Below are 25,767 nucleotides of genomic sequence, written 5' to 3' on the forward strand. Positions count from 1 at the left end.
ATTAATTTGATTTGATTGAATTGTTTTCTAACAATCTTGTTCCGTACGGTCTCTCAGCTCAATGGTCTCTCAGTTCCCTCATGTACTAAACGGTCTCTCGACACCACTAGATTAGGTCGTTCTCAGATAAGACTAACTATCAGGTTGGCTGACTGACCGGTCAATCACCAAGCCGACCGTCTAGGTCGGTCACTTGACCGAGCGACTGATTATTAGGTCGACCACCCATCAGATCGCCCACTTACCAGGCCAACCGACCACCTAGGTCGAGCCGACTACATGGTTAGATTATAAACGATAATGATTCATTAAGCTCCTAATACAGATTAAGATTTGATTGGACTGTCATTAGGCCGACGAAAGGTAAAGACCCATCACAACTAGTATAAATAAAGGGTTGTATGACTTTAAGACCATGATGCAGGATATACATGCATTACTTGTTCTTCCAACTGCTTGGTTACATTACTAACTTGAGCGTTAGAGTGTCTTTGACAAGTACCCGCCCACACAGCTTGGATAAGGAGGAGGAAGGACGACCACTAGGGAGCCCGTCCGGCCTACGTGCCAACTGGAAGGCTACTACGCATCTCGTTCGGTCTTCAAGACAACTTGGAGTGCTTTGAACAACGTCCGTCCGATCTTCAACCTGTGGTGCCTTAGACAACATCCGTCCGATCTTCAACCTGAAGTGTCTTGGACAACATCCATTTCAGTCTTCAACCTGAAATACCTTAGGTAACGTCTGTTCAGTCTTCAACTTAGAGTGTTTGAACAACGTTCTTCCCGTCTTCAACCCTGTATTATACCCGAAACTAATTTATAATTCATTATAACATAACACAAAATGCATTTACAAATTATCAAAATGTATTTTCACACTAATCCAAATTATCGAGAGCATTACAAAAATAATCTCAAATGATATAATTTAGAAGTGTTTTTTGGATTACATACTCTACGACATGTTTTAGATTCTACAGTCCTAAACACAATTTTTTTTTTTACTTCAGAAATATTCGATCATAATGTTGTCTCCTGTTCAACAACTTAAAAATATCAAGAATAATGTCTCCCCAACAAAACTGAAAAAACTGAAAAGATTAAGATAAATAATTAAATGCTATTAAAAGTTTAAATATTTAATAGACACTATATGTATTACTGTTTAGTTCCTAAAAGAACCATATAACAATTAAAAACCTTAATTAAATATTATATCGTTTTTTAGCTGTTATAAAATTTATATAATCAACTATTATTGGACACTATAAAAAAATTTGTTTTATGTACTCTGAATGTAGGAATTTACAATTCACGACCTTTGTGACTCTTGAGTTACATGACGATATTATTTTGTTTTTTATGTTAACACGTTTACGTGGTTATTTAGCGATCAAATAAATACTAACTGCCGGCTGTATAGAGATATTGCTATGGACAAAACTTCCAACTCGAACGGATGCAAGAAGATTACAAAACTTTAAAACGCGTCTTTCTCATTGCTGCATCAATCCATAATCAACTAATACAGACAATTTAATAACTTTTTATCACAAACTTCAAAACCAATTAAAGATATTATAAGTAGTCAAAATATATACCTATTCACTTTTTTTTACAATTTTTTTAAATATTATTATAAAAAATTAGAAAAATGGTTATTTAAAGAGTGAAAATATAAAAAATGTGTACACTAAAAAAAATTCTTTTGATATAATAATATAGAAGTATAGATTTTAAATAATTAATTTAATTTTTGAGATTAATTAATTAGAATAAAGAGTGATTTAAAATTATAAAATAGCCTTTTTAAATTTAAAATAAATAATTTTAAATTAATAGTCTTTTAAAGAGTAAAAATGAAAAATGTAATTATTTTAGTTTAAAAATAACAATTATTTAAAAGATACAATTGAAAAGAAAATACGGATAGGAAAAAAAATCCTCTTTATTTATAAGATATAAATATATAAGAAGAATATATGTATTATTAGATTTTTAGATGAATTATTACTTGATAATTCACAATAATTAATACACATATCAAAATTCTCGTACTATATGATGTTTTATATACACGAAAATTAATTTGATCTAATTAAATTCTTTTGTGTTATTTAATTTTTAAATATTTGACACAACTAATAAAGATAAATAAAATTACAATTTAAAAGTTAAACTAATAAAAAACCATATTTAATATACTTAAAAAAACATGCGAATTCCTTATAGAATTAAAAATAGTTTATTTCAAAATTTATAAATAAAAACAGGCAAATAATCTCAGAAACTACTTTTCTTCCTTTATAAATTGTTATTCAAATAACAGAGTTGAAATAATGCATTTCAAAACATAAATTAAAGTAAAATACATAATAATTTGACAAAGTAATCCCATATTTTAAAAGTTTTAAAAGAGTAAACTATGTATTTGTTATAAAATATTTCTTTATCATACATGTATGTATGTGAGAACGAGGTTCTTGACATTTTGAAACACTTCAAAAAGTGAAAATCAAACAAATTGTTCACCACAAAATCAGCTTAACGTTATGTGCACGTATATGCAAAATGTCTTTCTCGAAATATCAATAATTTTGACTTGTTCATTAGATTGATAATAATTAGTTGCTATAAGTGAAATATATCCTAAAAGGAAAATAGCTAGAAGGTGATCAAAGGTAATTAAAAACCAAGAAAGAGAATGATTTAAAAATTGAAAACAAAAAATTATGATTGAATTACTCTTTGAGTAATGTAGTCAAAATTATTTAATGATTTTCTGTAACATTAAGCATATAATTTATTTAATAAATACAAAATAATTTAAATTTTTTATAAGAATTTGTGAACTTAATCTATGTAAGGTAATGCATCTATTTATTTGGTTTATTCGGTATAATTTCTAAATGAATTAATTTGTGGTGTTTCTCACATTATTTTTTCGAAAGTAAATTTTTAATTTATAGAATATTTCATTTTTTTTTATTTCAATTTTGTTTACAGAAATGTTTAAAATGTATAACTATAACTAAACTATGACCATTGATCAAAATATTAAAAGTTGAATTGATAAATTTATAATACACAGGTCGAAGCTTGTATTTAATTATGGGTTAATAATATTGGTGTTTTTTTTATCATCGGGTGGTAAGGAAATAATAGTAATTTATTAAGGAGTAAATTAAAAAAAAAAATCTAAAGATATTAAGAAGAGAAAAACAATACAATATTATTGAAATTATTGGACCGCAGGGTCGGTGTCAGCAAGTACCAGGTTCTGGCATTATATTACATGTCCGCTTATAAACTTTGTGTGTTGCAAGTGACCGGGACCTATATAGCTTAAGCATAACACCGATACATTCTCAACTTTTATCGTCATTTCTTCTATTTAACCGTCCCAATCTCAGGATCACCAGCCCTAATCCATTTCTCTCTCTATTAGTCTTTCCTCTATTTCTTCTTCTTCTTCGCCATGCATTCATCCCAATTTCACCATTAATTGATCGCACTCCGATTCCTTCACCATGTTCGAAGCTCACGTAAGAATCTCATTCGTTAATCTCTTTTCCGCAACAATCTCAAGCTCGGTTTTCAATTCTAATTTCCTCTGCTTGAGTGCGTGCAAGTGCGATGTCTATTTACTTGTATTTCCATGTCGGACTTCAATTTTAATCTTAATTTTGAATTTCAATTTGCTTCTTGGGTTTGCAATGTTGCTTCCTATTGCTTGTTGTCTGTTGATTTTGAGTTGGATTTGGAATTTTCTTTGCGTCTTTTTGTTTCGGTTGGCTTGATGTGTTCTCGGTGAATCCTGTGACGAAGGTGATAGTGATGTTGCTTTGTTGACAGGTTCTGCATTTGCTTCGAAGATATTTGGGTGAATATGTACACGGACTCTCTACGGAGGCGTTGAGGATAAGTGTCTGGAAGGGTTTGTATTCTGTCATTTTCTCACATTTTACTCACTTTGTTTACTGCCTCTGGATTCGGGCAAAGTTCGATAAATAGGATTAATGATTATTCTTTATGGTGTATTATTTTACTTACACATTCTATACTCTGTATGGACGCGTGCTGCTCCACTTTTTTTTTTTCTTTTCTGATTTATACCAACCTGCGACTAACTAATTCTGTTAAATGTCTCCCTAAGTTCTCAATTTATATCTGAGCGTATAGTCAAATTTTTTTCCAACTCTTTGGACCTACTAAAACTTATTGCATTGTAGTAAATTGGTGAAGCACGTTGTTTGGACAACGTTGGATTTGTTAGTTTGGAATTATTTTCTTCTTAATTTTATAATTTATAATTCACTTTAGTGGTTTTATGAGCACTAAGGAAAGTCAAATATGCTGGAGTTATGCTCTTTTAACTGGACTGCTGGCAGTACATTTGATTGGAGTGCAATTTTATTATCCATAGAATGAATTACTGTTATTATTATTTTTTTTGCTTGGGCTTGTTTTTCCAACTCTTATTTTGAGGTCATTGGTTTCTTAAGGTCTGTTCTTTGATTTATTTATTTGTGATGAAAACATGTGCATGTATATTCTAGATTTAGTTTCATTTTCACGTTTGTCTATATTTTCATTCTACACATTTTATTATTTATGCATTTTTTCTGTAAAACCTAATTCAAACTTGTGCGGGTGAATATCTTTCATTGCACGAATTTCTTATAAAACACATTGTTTTCATGCATATTAATTTTCACATTACTGCAATGATTTTCTGTATTCCATTGAGATCTCATGGTAGTTGTTATTCCAACCAAGACATTATTGATGTCTGCAGGTGATGTTGTCCTGAAAGATTTGAAACTGAAGGCAGAGGCACTAAATGCACTAAAATTACCAGTTACGGTCAAAGCTGGCTTTGTTGGTACAATTACATTAAAGGTACGTTCAGTCATTTAGCATCATTTGTTGTCTGAGTATTGTTTTACTCAGACAGTTATATTGTTGATAATCAATTAGAATGTTGTCAATTTTTCTGTTATGTATAAACTAGTTAGTTTTAAACAGCTGTTACTATGACAGCTGCTACAGTTAATTCAGCTATATGTAAAAGTATTGTGTACTCTGTTTGTGAGTAACTTACAGCAATGACAAATTTAGTTCCTCTTTCTATCTTTCTCTCTTCGCACTTTATCTTCTTTCTCTATATCTCCGCACTTTGTCCATGAAGTAAGTTTGAACCATTACTGATTGAAGATGTTGAAGCTTTACTTCTTGCACATAAATCTCGCTTATAAAAGTTTTGAAAGAAGGTTTGGATGGATGCATCCATTTTAAATCTAACTCAAGGTTCTTTTCCTAAATGGATTTACAAAATGAAGAAGACAACACTATTGTTCTACCACAGAAGACACAAAATCAACAAGCTGAAGTATTTGTTATTATCTTTTTGTGGTGATTCTGGCTCTAGATATGAGGGTTGTGGCAGTGGGCATGGAGGCCAATTTGCCAATATTTAATGTCAAGTGTCTTAACATGGACTTACGACTTCTTTTTGCTTTCATTGGTTTGATCAAAGTTATCAACCTCCTACTCACAATTGCATTGCATTTCGTTATATTATTTTTGTCAATGCTTTTTGGTATACAGTTCTTGGAATGTTGGTTTGAATCCAATTGAACTTCACAAAACCGGTTTGTGAAGTAAGGGTTGTCCCACTTGTATTTTGTATCTTTTTACTATCATTGGTTTGATCTTATATTTATTCAATGTGAGACAGGGGCTTTTCCGAATCCTAGTATTTCCATTTTTATGTTTTTCACTTTCTCTTGAATTCATCCATGTGCTTTCAAATGGGTTTTTATTTTATTTTTTGTTACTTATGTGATATAGGTTCCATGGAAAAGTTTGGGGAAAGAACCTGTGATTGTTTTGATTGATCGTGTGTTTGTTCTAGCTCATCCTGCTGCTGATAGTCGGACTTTGAAGGTACACTAGTATTCTGTATTTGGTCTATTAGGTGTGCTTGAAATTTTATTTACAGCTTATTTGAATATTGTGACATAAGCACTAATGAGTGTTTGGAAAGCTTATAAAAGTAACTTATGATGTGTCCATATTTTATTTTCAGATTATTTCAATAAAACAACTCAGGGAAACAACTTATATAAAAAAACTAACCATAATTTCTCTTTGGATTATGTAAACATGTTATTCATAAGTGCTTATTTGAGTGGTACTTGTTTAATGAGCACTCAAGTGAACTGTTTACCAAATTGTGCCCTTAACACAGATCTATGTCTTTTGCTAATTGAGTTTTGTTTTGTCATAGGAAGAGGATAGGGAAAAACTTTTCGAAGCCAAGCTTCAGCAGATTGAGGTCAGACTCTATGTTCATTTTGTTAAAGTATCTTATTTATTATGGTATATAGTTGTTTGTTTTTGTCAGTTGATTGTGTTATTTGTAATTATCTTTTTCCTTGTATTTTTGTATGCCTATTTTTGGGCATGTAAACAATATTTTCTATCAAATTATATATTGTTGAGGGAATTATTATTTACCTGTTTGGGTTTTTGTGAAATCTTCTGGAAACAAAACCCACTTTAAATTTTTGAAATTATAATGGTGATATAGAAATTTACTGCTAATGTTGTTGAAGTATCAAGTACCAAGTGCCAAGTAATATAAGTAGTAGAATGTTGTAGTCCTTGGTCTTATACTTCAGTGCATCTTAATTTTTACTAACGTTAGCAGTGGTGGTGAGCAACTATATTTCAGCTTCTCAAGGGCTTTTTCCCTCTGCATATGAGCAGAAAATCCCTAAAAAGGATATTGAAGATAACTGAAATGCATTTTTCCACAATAGTTGTGAGTACTGTAGGATTTATATTTCGATGACTGTAGTTGTCTTGTTGGCTCAGTATATAACTAAGTTCTCTAACAGAAACTGTAACATAAACACATATAATGGATATAGCTACCACATACACTGATAGCCCCATCAAACTTCGCGTGCAGGTGAGACAGCATGCCTAAGTTTGACACACAGCTCATTAAGTTGCTAGGTGGACAAAGGCTTAATTAGGGAATTAGCAATCTGATCATAGCCAAGTATATGGCAAACACTCAGCCTTGGAAAGAACTTAACCTTTTCTCAGTGAAAGTGAAGATCCAACTCAAGATGCTACTTCCTTGCATGAAGATCTGATATATATATATATATATATATATATATATATATATATATAACAAGTAGGTTTTGCAAATCAGAGTTCATGATGAAGTCACTGAAGTCACAGGTTTTCAATTGTTGTGCGAGCCATGCCACAATGGTCTACTTGGTTGTTGATCTAAAAATGATTCCAAATTCATGACCATATTAGTTCCTAATTGACAAGTAGCTTTGAAACTATTTTCACCACCATTGTTGCATCCTTGACCTAGATTTTGGTTGTGCTTAAGATAAATTAACGATAAATAAAAGAGACAATGTGTTTTAGAGGGCTTGAAAAGACATCTCTTATGATCTCATATTTATAATAATAGAATTCTGATGCAAAAACTGTTCATGGATCCAGCACAAACTGACTAACAACACCAATTGCAAAAGGTAGATCGGGTTTGATAATAGTAAGATAAATAAGTTTTCCAACCAGTCTCTTGTATCATTTTGGATTAGAGAACGATTCACCTTGTTTAGTCACTAACTTTTGATTTGGATCCACGAGACTGTTTACTAGTCTACAATCAATCATATTTGTCTCTTTTAGGATGTCTAGAACATATTTCCTTTGAAGGATTACAACACCTTTTGCTTGAGCTACTTCAATTCCCAAAGTAGTATTTGAGACTGCTAAGATCCTTGGTTTGAAAATGTTCAAACTAATGTTTCTTCAAGTGAGATATTTTAGCAACATCAATTTCTGTAATGACTATATCATCAACATATATTATTAAGTAAACACATTTACCAAGAGAGGTTTGACAATAAAAACTGAATGATATGCTTCACTATATTGCAACCCAAAGGTTTGAATAATGTAGCTAAGTTTTCCAAACCAAGCGCATGGTGATTGTTTGAGGGCATAGAGAGGGCGACACAACTTACAAACCAAACCAAACTCCCCTTGGACAACAAACCTTGGGGGTTACTTAGATCTCCATAAAGAAAAACATTTTTAATATCTAATTAATGAACTGACCAATGATTAATTGTTTCCATGGTAAAGAAACAATGGATAATAGTCATTTTGGCCACTGGAACTATTAGATTTAATATTTTTATCTTTTATCTGTAGTTAGTTTGTTATTATTTTTTACTTGTATTTTAGGCTTATCCCATATTTCTTCTATTATAAATAGAGGACCTTATGTGTATATTCAACACAAGGGAGATTAATCACGTACATAGTCTTTACTATATTCAACATGGTATCTAGAGCTTGAGGTTTTTTTAGGAAAAATATTGTTGTCTTTGCCACTACAGTGGTGGCGCCATCTACCGCTGTCGGCGACACCGTCATCTATCGTTGCCATTACCAAAGTTCCTGTTTTGACCGACGATCTCGGTTTTGATTGTTTCGGCCAGGTGACGACCGTGCTGTAAACGTCACCTTCATCGGAGCTCCTACGCGCTCTCAATGCCTTTTGAAGTTGTGGATATGCTTCATTTTCCGTCGTGCATGGTGTCACGCCTTGTCTCCTCTCAAGCAGAGATTTAGAGCGTTGATGTTGCTCTTTTCCCTCTTTCATGTTTGTTGTGCGTGGTCGCACGTTTCATCTCCTCTCAGGTAGCTATTCAGAGCATCGATGTTGCTCTTTTTCCTTTTTCAGGTGCTTTGATTGAGAATCTTGAATTTTTAAGTTTTCTCTCTCCTATTCAACAATGACTTCTTTTGTTTGACATGTGCATATATGCTTTTTCTCCCGTGGGAAAGATTAGTTTTGTCAGTTTATTTATAGTTGTGGTGACTTTTCAACAATGATCTCTTTATCCACTGGATGTCGAGAATGTCTTCCTCAATGACGATTTACAAGAAGAGATTTATATGGAGCAACCTCTCAAATTTGTTGCTCAGGGGAGTCTTCTGGGTTGGTATTTGTCTTTTATGTTGTCTCTGCAAATCATTAACAATTTTGTGTCACTCGAGTGCAGAAGCATATATTTTTACTAAGTCTTTATTTATTATATTAGTAACAAACTTGGTACATACGATTTGTATGCACCAGCTTGAAGGGGAGTGTTAGATATATTATCTTTATATTTTATTTTTAGTTAATTTGTTATTATTTCTTATTTGTATTTTGGGCTTAGTCTATATTTCTTCTATTATAGATAGTGGATTCCATGTGTATATTCAACACAAGGGATCCCATACATAGTTTTCATTATAGTTAACAAGAGTCATCAATGTGAGCGTATCCTTTGCAACTAATCATGTCGTGAGACGATAAACTTCACCTTTGGGGCCAACTTTAATGGCATAAACCCATCTACATCCAATTGTCTTCTTTCTAGGTGGATGAGGAACTAACTCCCAGGTGCTATTTTGGTCAAGAGCCTACATATCTGCAATCATGGCATGTTACCATCTAGGATAATCAAGACTTTCATTCACATTGTTGGGAGTAGAAATAGAAGACACCGAGGATAGAAAAGAACAATAGAAAGATGACAAATTGCTATAACTAAGAAAATTATAATTAGGAAGTGGATTACGGGTAAAATGAGTACCTTTTCAAAGGGATATGGGCCTGGTTGAATCATAATCACTAAGAGCCGGGGTATTGAGTGACAATGGAGAAGAACTTGAAGAAGAGTATTCTTCTTGTAGCATTGGACTAGTCATTTGGGTCTTGTGTTGGTAGTTAACGAGTAGAGGTGAAGATGGTTAAGAAGAATTTTGATAAGGACTTGGATTGTCAAAAGCACTAAGAATAGTGGATTCAACTAATAGTGTAGGGAGGATATGTTGGATGGAATGAGCGTCTTGAACAAATGAATAAAAGTAAGAAGTCTATTCAAAATATGTGACATTAGCAAACATGTAGTAGTACTTCTTGGTTTTAGAAGAGTAATACTAATACCCTTCTTGATGTCGAGAATAACATAAGATGACACATTTAATAGCACGAGCAAAGAGTTTTTTAACCTTGGAGAGAAATCATGAACAAAACATGCACAACCAAACAAATGAGGAGGCATATGAAAAAAGAGGATCATTTGGAAAAAGAATGGAATAAGGAACTTTATTGCTGAGAGAGGAAGACAACATGTTAATTTGAAAAGAAACAATTAGGATAACATTGCCCCAATGATTGACAAGTATGTTAGCATTAACCAATAGGGTATAAGCAGTCTCAACCAAGTATCTATTTTTCCTTTCTACAATACTATTTTGTTGGAGTCTAAGAATATGTAGAGTGATGTAGAATGCCATGTGAACTTAAAACTTCAGTGAAATTAGAGGTGAAGTACTCTTTGGAATTGTCACTTTTTAATTTTAATTACTTGACCAAATTGATTTTTGATTTCATTCAAAAAGGATGTAAAGATAATCAATAGTTCAAAACAATCTTTCATAAGATAAAAACCCATGTACATCTTGAAACCAAAAGATGAGACATGACTTAGTTCCCAAATGTCATAATGGATAATAATAAAAACAATATTACATCTTGATTAAGATCTTTTAGGAAAAATATATCTAAAATGTTTTCCTGGTTCATATGACTCATATTCTAATGTCTGGAGACTACTAAGTTAATGGACTATTTTTCTTAATTTTGACTAGTCATTATGTCCCAAACGATAATGTAAAAGTTTAGGAGATGGAGATGCAAAACAAGAGACATGTGGACTAGATCCAAAATAGTATAAACCTCTAGATTCACATCTTTCTCCAATCCATTGCCTCATACCATGTTCTTGTGTAACAAAGTAATTGGTATTAAAGGTATTGAACAATTTAAAGACTTGCTTAGTTGCCTTAATGAAATTAGATTGAATGGACAAGTATGAATTGAAAGGACAAATTTTAGGTTTAAGGAAGGAGAAAGGGAAACTTGACCCACCCATTCTTTGCAACCATTGGCTAAAGTTATGAAGTGAGGATTTTTTGGAAAGGAAAGAGATGAGAACAAGGAGTTATTATCATAAGTGTGGTCAGAAGTATTTGAGTCAATTATCTATGTACTTGGACTATTCACATATTGTGAGATGCAAGCTATTGACAATATGGGATTTGTAGATGGTTGTCCCAAGCTATTCAATTTCAATCTTAGATATTCTCAGTATTCTTTATCGGATAACTTGAGTTTAACAACTTCAACTTCAGAGATATTGGCTATCTTGTTAGGAAATCCATTTAAAGAGAAATAATTCTTTTGAATGTGTAAATTGTGTCACTTACTTTATGATATTAAGTAATCTCCACATGTTTGGTTTGGAAAATTTAGCTACATTATTCAAACATTTAGGTTGAAACACAGGGAGGCAGATCATTATGTTTTCTATTGTCACACCTCCATTGGGAAATGTGTGTACTTAATGTTGTATGTTGACAATATAGTCATTACGAGGAATGATGCTGCTAGAATATTTCAATTAAAGTAACACCTATGTAGTCATTTTTAGACAAAAGATCTTGGAAGTCTCAAATCAAAGGTAAGAGTTGTATTTTGTCAAAGGAAATATGCTCTTGACATCCTAGGGGAGATGAGCATGGTTGATTGTAATCCAGGGATTTATTGTTGTTGATTTGAAATAATAGATGTTCTTGACCTAACAGGTTTGTATTTCCTTGATAATTAGGGTGTGAATTATTGAGTGGAAGGTAGAAAACTGTGATCAAACTTGAAATAGGAGAAAATAACACTGTAACCAGTATTGAACACCCTTCACAGTCGTCCCCACATCCTCTAAAACTGGTGCCGTAGCCACCTTGAAAAGAAGACTAGCCACAAATTCGTTGACCTACACTTGAGTACCATAGTTAGTCAATGTTTGAGCTGTAGAAGATTCTTCATCATTTCTTGGAACAAAATTGGTTAAGGGTGCATGTGTGAGGTTAAGAGAAACAAAAATCTAAAATAGTATTTCTATTGGTATTTTTGAAGATGACTCATGTGCAAGAGTTGCTTCAACTTCTATAGGAAGAGGTTTGAACTTACTTTCAATAACATAAATAATAGATTGATAATCTTGAGGCAGCCCTTCAGGAATAGCATCAATGTGTTTTGGAAATAGGATCTTATATAGAAGAAAGACAGGAATTGGACAGTTATCAAAAACCTGTACAGGAAACAGAACAAACAATGTCTCTGGTAGGCGCTGGAGGTGGGGGTTGAGGAGCAGGATTATTTTCTGAATCATTGGATTGTTGAGCTCTTAATACCATATTAGAGTTAAGAGAACGAGCAAGAGTAAGAGAGAGCAGAAACAGAAAAGGTAGTTTTCTTGATACAAAGAATGAAAAGAAGCAAAGCTGTGAAGCAACAACCCATAGAAACACCTATAACGTAAACTGTATCTATCTAAATGCAACAATAACATGATTGAACCCATGAAGGATGGTGTTATGTAAAAATATTTATCATGAGTGGAATGGGGAGTGTGATTTACCCTATTTTCTTTTTTGGAAAAAAGAAAAGGGAGGTTTGATTTACCCTATTTGAACATGTCTGCTTCGTTCTGTTTTTTTCCTTGCCTTTACACCATTATTTTATATCAATGGTTTTGTCCTTTCATGCATAATCAGTTTTTGATCTTCGTTTAACATTTGTTCCATGTATTAGTCTCTTCTTTTTTAATTTGTGTTGGACACAATGTCTTTTCTTGGCTTAAACTAAAAGTTAGAACCAACTCTCAATTGAACTAAGCCAATCTGTTTGTGTTACAGATTTGGATTCTGTTCATATACCTTTATTTCGTAAATCGACTTTTGTAACATGCTTTTGATCTATGGTTTTTTTTTCATATGTCTTCATGCAGGAAGCAGAGTCAGCTACACTGGACGCAATATCTAAGTCCAAATTGGGAAGTGTATGATGTCGTAATCTGGCTATTGTTCTGAATACATTTGTTTCTGTGTTTTAATAATTCATTTTTGTCATCAAGTTGTTTACTGTAAGTTTGTGCATATATCTGTACTTTGTGACAGTCATCTGTTTTGTTGAAAATAAATCTGAATAACCATGTTTTGTTATGATTGTGTTTTAGAATAAGTTATTGTTAAATTGTGATCATGTTTCATGCTTTGTTATCATTTGAGGCTATATTTGGAGTCTGATTTCGGAGATGAAGAGGCTGTTTATCTTTACATCTGTAAGAGTACTCGTAGAGGAGTATGTCTCATTAAAATTTAAACGATCAGGAAACAGATGCACTACTGAAATGTTATTCATTTTTTGGTTTCTTTTAAAGGGTGTTGAAAGTTCATGAGACAGTGAACATATTTTTTCTCTTTCTATACAAACAATCACAAATACACACACACACTGAAATAACAAGATTGTTACTATTATCTCACAGCCGTCTTCTGGAAATTCGTGGCTGAGTTCTCTAATTTCTACAATTATTGGAAACCTTAAGATATCAATCAGCAATGTGCATATCAGATATGAAGATTCAGTCAGGTTGGTTTATAAGTACCATTTTAATTTCCATAGCACAGTAGAAATGGACATGGAAAATTGACATTTATTTATTTCAGCTTTTTAACAGAGGAAGTTTTGGTTTTGTTTATTTTCATTTTCTTACGCACAAAAGTGTTGTTTGCAGTAATCCAGGCCATCCATTCTCTTCAGGTGTGACTTTGGCTAAGCTTGCCGCTTTTACAGTGGATGAGCAGGGGAATGAAACTTTTGATACAAGTGGTGCTTTAGACAGGTTGAGGAAGGTGAAATTTTCCTCCCTAAGAAAATTTTATCGACAGCATTGAATGTTAATTTTAACTTGACAAACCAAATTTAGACATTCCAGGATTGTTTTTGATGCATTAGAGCATTATCTTTTAAATGCTATTAGAGTTAAGAGATGGAGATAGAGAGAGAGAGAGGAGAAAGAGAAACCAAGGGTAATTTTGTATTGATAAATCAGTTGGAATTGTTGCCTTTCAATGTGTAGGGCTTTTAATTTTAATGTTTGTCATATACATAGGACAGGAAATAAATGTGCTGTCTGACAGGCTTGTTAGTTTGGGTCTGGTGGGTTCTAGGGTAGAGTTTGCTTGGTATTGTTAGTTGAGCACTCGTATTACGCAAGACTTTTTCAGTAGTTGGTATGGGTTACTGGATTATAAGTTTTCTTGATTCTACATGGGTTTGGTGGACAACACTATGGTTGGTTTAATATTTTGTTTTATTTTTTTGTAATGTATTTAATGGTTGATTTGGTATTGGAGCTTTGAGGTGCTATCCTTGTTGGGATTTCAAAGCTTCATAGTGATGCTTTCTGGAGTGAAACCTTTTATAAAAGCATGTACCAATGAAAACAAGGATTCTCTTTATATAGAGGATGAAAAGAAAGAAAGATGTAACAGAACAAGTGATAGAAAAACCTATAACAAAAATTATGTCAAACTGAATACAACACTGTCAAATGTCTTTTATGTTGTTGTTTGTATGCTTATGTTCTTACCTTTGTATTGTTTGTTTGTACATAATTATTTTTGCAATATGCAGAATTTAGTGGCCCCCCTACACATGGTGTAAAATATGATTCTGTTATCTGTATTTTTAGTAACTGACCCAGCTCATTAGTCATCTACCAGCTTCTGGATAGTTGATCCAGCTGTCTTGCAGATATAATATCTAGAGTTATCTGCAAATTAATTATCAGCTAGTAGCGTCCAGTTTATAGCCTAGCCTATCTGTATGTAAAGGTCTTAACGTTTTGTCTCTATGTAATCAGAATACATTTAAATTTGATGAGCATTTTCAGTTCAATTTCTCTTTTTCTCTGGTTGTTCACCTGGTATTCATAATTCTGGAATAAAATGGAAAATCTTTTTCTCTATTCTTCTGATAGCCAGATGGTTTAACAAAGCCATTGCTTGGTTCATAAAATATTTATCCACTTTGATATAGTTTGATCCTTAGTACATATATTTTTTGTTAAGTAGTTTAGCTTACACTTGAAGTGGGATTTTGTATTGTTACAGTGAGTGCAACTTATTTTTTGTCTGACGATTATTTGTTCTCACTACAGTCAGTGCAACTGGAGAGACTAGCTCTTTATCATGATTCTGACCACCTTCCTTGGGAGATTGATAAGAGATGGGAGGACATCACTCCACCGGAATGGATTGAGGTTTATTGTACTTTGTTTGATAACTTTAATCTTCTTATTCTATGAGCTACATATATATAATTGTCAAGAGCTTTTTCTTACTGGTATGTTATGCGACTTTTGTCTTATTTTCACATGTCTTTTATTTTTTCATTGTGGTAGATATTTGAAGATGGCATAAATGAGCCCACTGATGATCCTAAGTTTGTATCTAAGTGGGCTACGAATCGTGGATACTTGGTTTATCCTATCAACGCAGTTCTACAGTATCATCGGCTTGGAAACCAAGAAAGAGCTAATCCGGAAATTCCATTTGAGAAAGTTACGCTTGTCCTCACAGAGATCTCACTTACTCTTACAGAGGTATTTTATTTCTTAACTATTTGATACTTCTATTGAATCAATGATGATTTTAGAGTTAAATAGGATCCTGATTAAGGAGATAACTCTAGAAGCCTGTTTCTATACTTTGAATCATCTTCCTTGTTTGTAAGATAACTTGCCTGAATTGAATATTTACTGGATATTGTAATTTATATTTTTAATTTTTTTGCCAATGTAGGTTGGAGTGGGATAGTATTAGTACTTGACAGTTGTTGCTTGCTTATTGTGTCCATTTACAATTAAAGCTTGGGAAAATGTTTTTCTTTGGTTTTTGTCCTTAGTCATGTTATGTTTATTTTTTTTTCTTTTAAATTTGTACTAGAGTATGAAGGGATTCCTTGTTGGATGGTCGTAGGAATTGGAAAATGATTGAGTGATTCCTCACCCTCCCATATTTTCTTTATCTGATTTGACCATATTCTAGATTTTATGTTATCACTTGATTTCATTTTTTTTTCTTTGTTATCACTTGATTTCATTTTATTTTTTTATTATCACTTGATTTCATTTTATTTTTTTATTATCATTTGATTTCATTTTTTCTTTGTTATCATTTGCTTCCTTTTATATTTTTTATTTTGATAAAAGGAGAAAATTTTATTAGAATGTTGTGTATATAAATGGGATCACCAGAGATCTCCAACATACATTAGTTGGATATGTCATGATGTATTCATATTAATGAATTAGATTCAGAACATAAGAGTAATATGTCTGGTATGACGCCAGATAAATAATACTCAAAATGTTCTAACAATTTGCTTTCTAACTTGACTTGCTTTAACTGACCCTTTGTCTGCTTTGATATTGTTTTGACTTGTTGCTCTGTGAATTATAGTCTCAGTATCATGATTGGATTAAACTTTTGGAAGCTGTTTCAAGATACAAGACATATATGGGAGTTTCTCATTTACGACCTGCAGTTCCCATCTCCAAGGCTCCTTGTTTGTGGTGGCAGTTTGCTGCGCAGGCTTCACTCCAGCAGCAGCAGAAGTGGTAACTTGAATTTTTGTTGTTAAAATACGTCATCTACATTTTATGTTTATTGTACATGGAGAATTTTGGAAAAGATTGTAGAGAATACCATTACTTGAAATGTGAGAGAAGATACTTATTCAAATTGATTAATCCGAAATAGTACATCAACATCTATGTATAGAGAACTTTAACCCTAAAGTATCTAGAACCTTCTAAAATCTTCTAACAACTTCAAGTAGAGCATTTAATGTCCTACTAACAACACTCCCCATTAAGCTTGCATGTGAGATTATGAAATTGCTTAGTAGGAAGAGCTTTTGTGAACATATTTGCTAATTGATGCCCAGATGGAATATAAGTAGTGATAAGACCACTATTCAGTTTCTCTTTAATAAAGTGTCAATCTATCTTTGTGTTTGGTCCTATCATACTGAACTAGATTGTGAACAATGCTAATAGCTGACTTATTATCACAATAAATAATCATAGGTTCTTCATAACCACTTCAAGATCATTCAAAATAATTCTCAACCATAACAATTCACACACTCCATGTGTTAGGTCGGAATTCAGCCTCTGCACTAGACCTTTAAATAATATTGTGTTTTACTTTTCTAAGTTACCATATTTCCACCCAAGAACATGCAATATCCTGAGGTAGATTTCCTATATGTGATAGACCCTGCATAATCTGTATTAGTATGCACTTCCATTTTTTAATTTTTCATTCCTCTTGCAAATCATGAGATTCTTGATCAATTATAGAGCATAGCATATACAATTAACAAAGATTTAAATGCACAAAGTCATAAACAATAACTAAGCAAACTTAAATCTAAAAGGATTTTAACATAAGGAAAAATGTCTAACATTAAATCATTCTTTGAATTAAAGAACCTCAAATCTAACAGGATTTTAACATAAGGAAATATATTAAACATTAAAGCATACTTTGAATTACATATAATATATAAATATCTGACCCACTTATGTGTATATTTAAAATATATTAACATTTTAAAGATAATTGGATAATTTAAAACAATGCATTTTATAAATTTATAAAAACTAATATAATTTTAAAAAAATACTATAGCATATATACATATGTTTGTGTATATATGTGTATATATATATATATATATATATATATATATATATATATATATATATTTCTTGAAACTTGTTGAAGGTACACTAAGGAGACACATGCATCAGTGACACGTGTCAATGTTGTCTCTGAATAACAGTAAGTTGTTCTGTAATCCTTTACCTGGCTCTGGTAAGACTGCAAGCAATTGAAGGCAGTGCCATTTTTTCTGCCATGATGACAAGCAAGTGGGGCTGAAGACAGTAGTTGCTAACGGATGCTCAATTTTCCCTGTTTTAACTAATTTCTTGAAAATAAAAAAAGCATTTTAGGCACCCTTTTTGCACCAATATAATATGGTTCACCTGTACACAGCCATTCATCTGCTACTTCTACAATTTGATAAGCGAACAAGCACTTGGGGAACCTGCCTTTAAAATCTAGATGTTTAGGGTGGAGAACCAAACACTTAATTGAGTACCCCATACTATTGATGTGGGATTAGACATCCCATAATATCGAAACCATATGGCAATTCATATCTGGTTCACGCACCAAAATGATAAAGCAGCGTGGTTCACATCACCATATGCTTGAATCAAATTGTCTGCATTGTATTATCAATTGTAGGATATTAATAAGAATGGATAACCACAACAGGTGGTAGTGGAGAACCAGACCCCAAGTCCATCGGGCAGAGTCTAAATCCAAAATCTGAGCAGTAACCTTAGATAAGCTGCTGCATTGTGGGTCTATGCTTGTGCTGGCAACATTCTTTTTCGTGCAGGACATCCAAGAGACTAGGTTTGGATCTAACTATGGTAGCAGCAGAAGTGTAGAAGTGATTATCAGGGTGGTCTGCAGTCCAATCCAGTGTCACTGAAAGCTTTTAACGTAAGAGGCTGATGAGCAGCAGCAGGAAGGATCTGAAGGCCAAAGAGTAGTTACCCTTGAGTTACCTATGGATATTGATAGAATCAACTGGTAATTTTTGAAACGATTTAGGGATTCACACAATATTACAGGAACAATACAACTTTATTATAGAATCTTTTTTCTAGATCAACTTGACCCAAGAGGAAATGATGCACACTTCAAGAATATAGATTGCCCAAAAACTCTTCCATTATACACCACAATCACACAGTTGCCTCTCTAACCAACGTCCTATTTATTCAACTAATTACAGAGCAGTTAATTATGACTACTCTAATTGCTTTGAATTAGTTCTATAGCTGTATCGCAATTAGCTGCAACTACTCTAACCACTTCAAGTTGGTTACAACTGTATTTATATCCCTATTCTTGTGCCTTCTGACGTATAATTTCTTAATGAGAGGTCTTGTATCAGATATATTTGACAGCAGTTTGTGAGCCTTAAGAGGGTGAGCCGTGAGTTAGCAGACTTTATTAACTTCATAGATGGTTTTTTGGCCATGTAATTATGACATATTGGAGAACCCCTTCCAGACCTGTTGAGAGTAAGATCAGTCAGCAGGTTTGTTTCATTTTTTGAGAGCTTGCAGTTAGATGCTGTAAGGGAGGAGATACACTAGGCCTTAGGCATGTTGGTTTTATGCAAAAGATCTGTAATTTATTTGCTTTGAGTAAGAGAGTGGAACTTTGAATGATGTCTGACTTAAATGCCAAAGACGTATTCAAGCTTGTCAGGTTGTTTTATAGCTAAAGTATAATTTAGTTGAGGATCAAGGCTATGATACCATGTTAATGGTACAAAGAATTTGAAAGAAAATATTGAAGAGAAATCTATTGTTATTAATGTACTGATACAACATGAGAGAGACAATCTTTCATAAATAGAGCTATTGACTATTAAGAGTTAGCTTAGATCTTAACAAAACCCTGTAGACAACTATCACAATGTAAGGTGTGTGGCTAACTAAATAACTACTTAACTTCTAATATTATATGTATTGCCATTCATTCCTGGAATCTTGATCTGAGACTGACTTAATGCTTCTGTACTGCATCAGTTATCGCTTGTCATGGGATCAAATTAGGCATCTTTGTCAGTGTCGACGTCAGTATATTCAGATGTATGTGGATTTTCTTCAACAATCATCAAATGTCAATCGCACAGAAATAAGAGAAATAGAGAAAGATCTTGATTCGAAAGTGATTCTTCTATGGAGGTCTGAATAATTTTTATCCTATTGTGCTGATGCTTTTTAAAGGTGGTTGTATTTTTTTGTGAAAAAGATCATGTTTTGTGACTTTTGTTTTGTCATTTCATGAATAAGGTAAGGCACTTTGTTTGTGTGCATGTGTGATTTACTGAATTGAGATGCTTGTAAGCAATAGTTTCTTAGTAATCTATTTTTTTTTAAATAAGAATTCAATGATATTGAATAGCTCTGAATTCTGTATAGGAAAATGAAGTGAAGAGAGAGATTAGAGATTCTGGGTTATGAATCTGGTTATTTGTTTGTGCTTATCTGTGGGTTCAATGTGCTTTGTGCTCTTTTCTGCTGTATCTTATAAGAATGTTGTTGAAATGTGATGTTATTTTGTTATTATTTGTTTTGTATGTACCCGGTTTTAGGTTTAGGGTTTAAAGTATGCCTCTTTTTGTAACCTATATACACCCACACACACACACATCAATCACAAGCACAATAGGTAGGTTGAATACTCTCTGTTGTTTGTTATCTAGGCTACTAGCTCATGCCAAGGTTGAATCCGTGAAATCAAAGGTAGCAGCTGAGGAAAGAAAGATCAAGAAAAAGAGCTGGTTTTCGTTTACATGGTACATGTGAACTTCATTAATTCTACACATTATCACTTGTAATTGTTTTCATGTTGGTCCTTTTGTGGATTAACTTTTGTAACATTTATTGGTCTTTTTGGCTCTGTTTTCACGAGGTTTTTTCAGTATGCATGATCATTTATTGTAGTTTCATTTTTTATCTAGGGGTGAAACGGAAGAATCTTGTTTGGATGATGCTTCCGAGGAGCAAGAACTTAGACAAGAATGGCAGGCTATCAACAAGCTACTAAGTTACCAGCCAGAGGAGGACTTGATGTTACGATCAGCAAAAGATATGCAGAATGTGGTTCAGTTACTGGTAACTGTATCCATTGGTCAGGGTGCTGCCCGGATTATCAGTGTGAATCAGGAGGAAATTGTTTGTGGTCGATTTGAGAAACTTCACGTGTCAACCAAGTTTAGGCATCACAGTGTTTACTGTGATGTGTTGCTAAAATTTTATGGTTTGTCTGCTCCTGAAGGTTCACTTACACAGGTTTGCACTCTATGAAATGAATGCCGCACAAATATTTTACGCATAATATTCAAGTTTCCAAATTAACCTTGGTTTATTTCTGGGTTCCTCTTTTTCTTACTGTATTATTTACCTGTCCTTTTGTTAGGTTCTCCTTAAAGTGATTGGATTGGCTCAATTCAATTGTTAATATAAGTCAAGTCTACCAATTTTTTTTTGTTTGTTAATTCGGTAGTTGTTGTCTACTTGATGTGCAGAGTGTCTACAGTGAGCAGAAGGTGAACGCATTAGTGGCTAGTTTTGTGTACTTACCAATTGGGGAGAATATTGACTGGAGATTGTCTGCCACAATTGCACCCTGCCATGTGACGGTAATTTCTTTCTTTGGGAGAGTCAAGAAGGAGTTTTTGATTTTCCATTTTCAATTTCGTCTATCTGTTTTATGATTTTCTTATTTTATTTGAAATTTTCTCTCTGGGCCTGCTGAGACTCTTCCATTGTCCCTCCATAAATAACTGAGCTAAGACTTGATAAAGCTAGAAATGAGCTGCTATAATATATTCTAAGGAAGTAATATCTCCAAATGGTTTGACATTATGTTCTGTCTAAGTATACCACTAATAACTAGACCGAAAGGTATCTATTCCTGGCCTTGAAACGGAACAAATCTTTCAAAAATTGGTTGACAAAATAGTTTCGCATCAAATATTGTAATTTGTAAGAAAGGTTGCAAAGACATGCTATAGAAATAAAAAACTTCTACCTAATGGCTTAAAGTCAAACTATTCAATTTAGTAACTTCTTGATTTTCATTGTTGCCACCTTTCTTACTCTTTACTTACAGGTTTTGATGGAAAGTATTGATCGTGTCATGGAGTTTGTAAAACGAAGCAAAGATGTCAGTCCTACTGTTGCATTTGAGACAGCTACAGCCTTACAGGTGATTATATCCTTGTGCTTAAATTAAAATATTTGTTAATTGAATAAATATTATATATAAGGACACCAGTGCTTTCATTCCTGAATTTCCCTTCTCTTGTTTGTTTTACTTTTGCTTGTTATACCTCAATTACTTTTGATATAGGAGTGTGTTTGTTTCAAATTGTTTTATTTAAATACACCTTTATTAAAAGTATCTCTTATGATATGTTTTGAACCGTTTGGGTAAGTGTAAAACAAATCAGAATCTATAAAATAAATTTCTACAAAGGCTGATAGGAATAACTTGACAAAATAATCACTTGTTACACCAAAATATTCACAACAAATTTATAAATTACAGGGAAATATAACAACTTGAGATTAGAATAGAAAATATATTTCTAGAGGACTTGAGAGATCCCTCTCACTGTCTCATAAAGAAAATACAAGAGTACATGGAATAGTAAGGGACTACACCTACTCCTAGGTGTAGAACTAGGTACAACTAATAAATGATCTAGCAGACTGCACCCTGCGTAGGCTTAATTATTATACTTAAATATAATTATTCTAACACTCTCCTTCAAGCTGGAGCATATAGATTGTATGTGCCAAGCCTGGAACAAATAAACTCAATCTAAGGTCCCCTTAATGACTTGGTCTATACATCTGCGAGTTGGTCATTTGATCCAACAAACTTGGTACATATTTCTTTTGTCAAAAACTTTTCACGAACAAACTGGCAATCAATTTTTATATGTTTAATTCTTTCGTGAAACACTGGATTTGACGCAATGTGGAGAGCAACTTGGTTATCGCAATACATCTTCATAGTCTGGATGTCACATAAGCAAAGTTCTTGAAGGAACTGCTTTACCCATATAAGTTCACATGTTAGTGACGCCATTGTCCTATATTCAGCTTCGGCAGTTTGATCTAGCCACTACATTTTGTTTCTTACTTTTCATGAAATAATGTTTCCTCCAAGGAAAACACAATATCCATTAGTAGATAGTCTATCAATAGGTGAACCTGCCTAATCTGCATCACAGTACACAGAAACCTGAATGTTTCCTTTATCTTCATATAACAATCCTTGCTCGGGAGCCCTTTTGATGTACCTTAGAATCCGAATGATAGCATTCCAATGGCCAACACATGGAGCCTGCATGAACTGACTAACCACTCAAATTGTAAAAGATAGATCCGCCCTTGTAATAGTGATATAAATGAATTTCCCAACTAGCCTTCTATATCTTTCCGATCGAGGAACAACTCACCTTCTTCTGTCGTTAATTTTTGATTTGGGTTCATAGGACTGTGTACCGGTTTACAATCAATGAATTCCTATTTCTTGTAAAATATCAAGAGCATACTTGCTTTGGGAGATTACAACTCCATTTTTTGACTGAGTTACTTCAATGCCTAAGAAGTTTTTGAGGCTTCCAAGATCCTTGGTTTGAAAATGTCTACATAAGTACTTCTTTAGTTGAGATATTCCAACAATATCATTTCATGTAATAACTATATCATCAACATATACCATTAAGTAAAAACATTTACCAAGAGATGTATGATAGTAAAAGACCAAATGATCTGATTTACTCATTTTTAGCCAAAATTTTTGAACAATGGAGCTGAACTTTTCAAACCAAGTACGTGGTGATTGCTTGAGGCCAAATTTTTTGGTGTGTACTGTGTAAGAAAAACGAGCAGATGTTGTTCCTTTACAAAAAGTGCATTTTGGGAGTGAGTTGGTTTCTTTATAAATTATAAAACCCCTCCAAAAACATGTTGAGGGACCAGGTAGTCTAGATTGATGAATGTATTCTTATTTATTTATTTATTTTATTTACTTATTTATATATTTGCTTGATTGTTTGGGAGGTTATGTTGAAATTATAAGTAAATTGTGGGAAAGGAAATATGTGATTAATATATTTAATTGGAGAAAAGTAAATTGTATTTATCCTGAATTGACTCATGTAACCAAAATTTGGAGGGTAGGTGAAATTTGAGAAAGTAACTCGTAGAGCACAGGAGCAGTTTCAAATGGCTTTAGAAGAGCAAAGCAGGTTTCATCTACTGTCAATTCTCTTTTTGTTTTGGATGGATGTTTCTGGTTTTTTTTATCTTAAATGATATCTGTTACCTTTAATTTCTCTTTATTCCATGTTAATAACTATTGAAAAGCTTTTTGTAACCTAGTAATATTTTGAAATATTGAATATTTTAGTGAGATGTAGTCAGCCTTTTCCTGTTGAATACACAGGAAAAAAATATTTCCAAAGCATTATAATCTTTTGGGTACATATAGCAAAGGAAATCCCTTCCTGTTTTATTTTTTTTCAATTTTTGATTCTTGGCTTGCATGATTTGAATTATTTGATACTTCATTGCATTTATTTTTCTGATTTTTTTAAGCATTGTGTTAAATTGAAAAGCCTCATTAAGCTCATTTACAGATTCTTGTTTCTGACTGAACTTCCAGATTTGCATTTGATATTGATCTTGATGCTCCAAAAGTTAGAGTTCCTCTCAGAATTAGTGGTTCAGACAGATGTGGTAGTCATTTTCTTCTGGATTTTGGTCATTTTACACTGCACACTGCAGTAAGCTACTTGAAATACAAGATTCTATTTTGGTTATTTTACTCTGTACACCAGGTTTATTATTTGGCTTGGAGTATTCTTTATTGATTCTTGTTTTTGCAGGAAAGCGAGTCTGATGAGAAAAGGAAAAATCTTTATTCTCGTTTTTACATAGCTGGACGAGATATCGCTGCCTTTTTTACAGACTGTGGCTCTGAGTTTGGGAGTTGTAGTTTGGTGAAACCAATAAATGACAGTCAAGTATTGAATTCGTATATTGCTAAAAATGATGAAAATGTGTTACATCTCATTGATAGGTGTGGAATGGCAGTACTTGTTAATCAGGTATGTTTCCTAAATGGCTCATATTTGGATGGCAATTGTATGTGCATGACTTGTTCATATTCTGTTTCTTTCTCTGGTTACTCTAGATTAAAGTGCCACATCCTAGTTATCCATCCACTCTTATTTCCATTCAAGTGCCAAACCTTGGCATTCACTTTTCCTCGGAGAGAAATTTCAGAATTATGGAGCTGCTGAGCTTATTTAATAAGACTATGGAAAATTGTAATCAGCCTAAAACTGATAGTTTCCAATCTAAACCTGTTCCTTGGAGTTCTTCTGATCTTACCACTGATTGTAGAATCCTAGTTTGGAAGGTAACTCCACAATTCTTGTTAAATTTACTTATTGGCCATTTATGTTTTAGGAAATGAGTCAGACAATATTTTATTTTACAGGGAATTGGCAATTCTGTTGCTACATGGAGTCCTTGTTTCTTGGTGCTCTCAGGATCATATCTTTATGTATTTGAATCTTCTAAGTCTCAGAGTTACCAGCGATACCTAAGGTTTTTAGCACTTCTTTCCCTTTTTTCTCTTGGACACCAATTCCAAGTTTTTTATTAAAAAAGTAAAATTGAAGAGAACAGCATATACATGATTTAACTGTTTTTTCCTCCCAACAGAATGGACTTGTTTGTATTAAAGAATATTGCAAAGATAATTAATGCCAATACAATTTACAGGAGAATAATTTAGATATTGTTACTTCCGAATTGAACATAGCTGTAACAAGTATGCATGCCACCTCGAAATTAAAAATTGAAGAAGCTTTTATCTCTTAAAGCATTCCTATTCCCAACATGTATAAATGTTGAAAGGTGTTAGGAGATTGTTGAAATGCTTAATAGTGACTGACTTTGCCTCATAAGTGATCAAAAGATTTAATGAGCGTGCTTGGGTAACTAATTGTTAAATGTTCCTGGAACTGGTTAATGCTGAGGTGATTCAATGTCTAATTGCAGT

The 25,767-nt window shown here is 32.9% G+C and overlaps 1 protein-coding gene across 2 annotated transcripts in view; it reads left to right on the forward strand.

The window, feature by feature from the left end:
* Positions 1 to 3,318: 3,318 nt before the first annotated feature.
* The window catches only part of LOC124838258 (calcium-dependent lipid-binding family protein), a 74,118-nt gene continuing 51,669 nt past the window's right edge, over positions 3,319 to 25,767 (forward strand). For both annotated transcript variants that reach the window (XM_088105402.1, XM_088105403.1), the window contains exons 1-21: positions 3,319 to 3,548; positions 3,859 to 3,940; positions 4,802 to 4,905; positions 5,857 to 5,952; positions 6,296 to 6,343; positions 12,957 to 13,007; positions 13,497 to 13,600; positions 13,746 to 13,863; positions 15,174 to 15,275; positions 15,417 to 15,617; positions 16,477 to 16,634; positions 19,701 to 19,859; positions 20,381 to 20,473; positions 20,639 to 20,969; positions 21,206 to 21,319; positions 21,793 to 21,888; positions 23,877 to 23,944; positions 24,361 to 24,481; positions 24,584 to 24,805; positions 24,892 to 25,119; positions 25,201 to 25,310. In XM_088105402.1, the coding sequence (XP_087961528.1) occupies positions 3,534 to 3,548; positions 3,859 to 3,940; positions 4,802 to 4,905; positions 5,857 to 5,952; positions 6,296 to 6,343; positions 12,957 to 13,007; positions 13,497 to 13,600; positions 13,746 to 13,863; positions 15,174 to 15,275; positions 15,417 to 15,617; positions 16,477 to 16,634; positions 19,701 to 19,859; positions 20,381 to 20,473; positions 20,639 to 20,969; positions 21,206 to 21,319; positions 21,793 to 21,888; positions 23,877 to 23,944; positions 24,361 to 24,481; positions 24,584 to 24,805; positions 24,892 to 25,119; positions 25,201 to 25,310 (2,621 nt within the window). In that variant the 5' untranslated portion in view covers positions 3,319 to 3,533. The remainder of the gene's footprint in view (positions 3,549 to 3,858; positions 3,941 to 4,801; positions 4,906 to 5,856; positions 5,953 to 6,295; positions 6,344 to 12,956; positions 13,008 to 13,496; positions 13,601 to 13,745; positions 13,864 to 15,173; positions 15,276 to 15,416; positions 15,618 to 16,476; positions 16,635 to 19,700; positions 19,860 to 20,380; positions 20,474 to 20,638; positions 20,970 to 21,205; positions 21,320 to 21,792; positions 21,889 to 23,876; positions 23,945 to 24,360; positions 24,482 to 24,583; positions 24,806 to 24,891; positions 25,120 to 25,200; positions 25,311 to 25,767) is intronic.

The sequence above is a fragment of the Vigna umbellata genome, chromosome 1 (assembly GCF_029865625.1).
Source record: "Vigna umbellata cultivar VRB3 chromosome 1, Vumbellata_1.0, whole genome shotgun sequence".
NCBI classification, from domain to species: Eukaryota; Viridiplantae; Streptophyta; class Magnoliopsida; order Fabales; family Fabaceae; genus Vigna; species Vigna umbellata.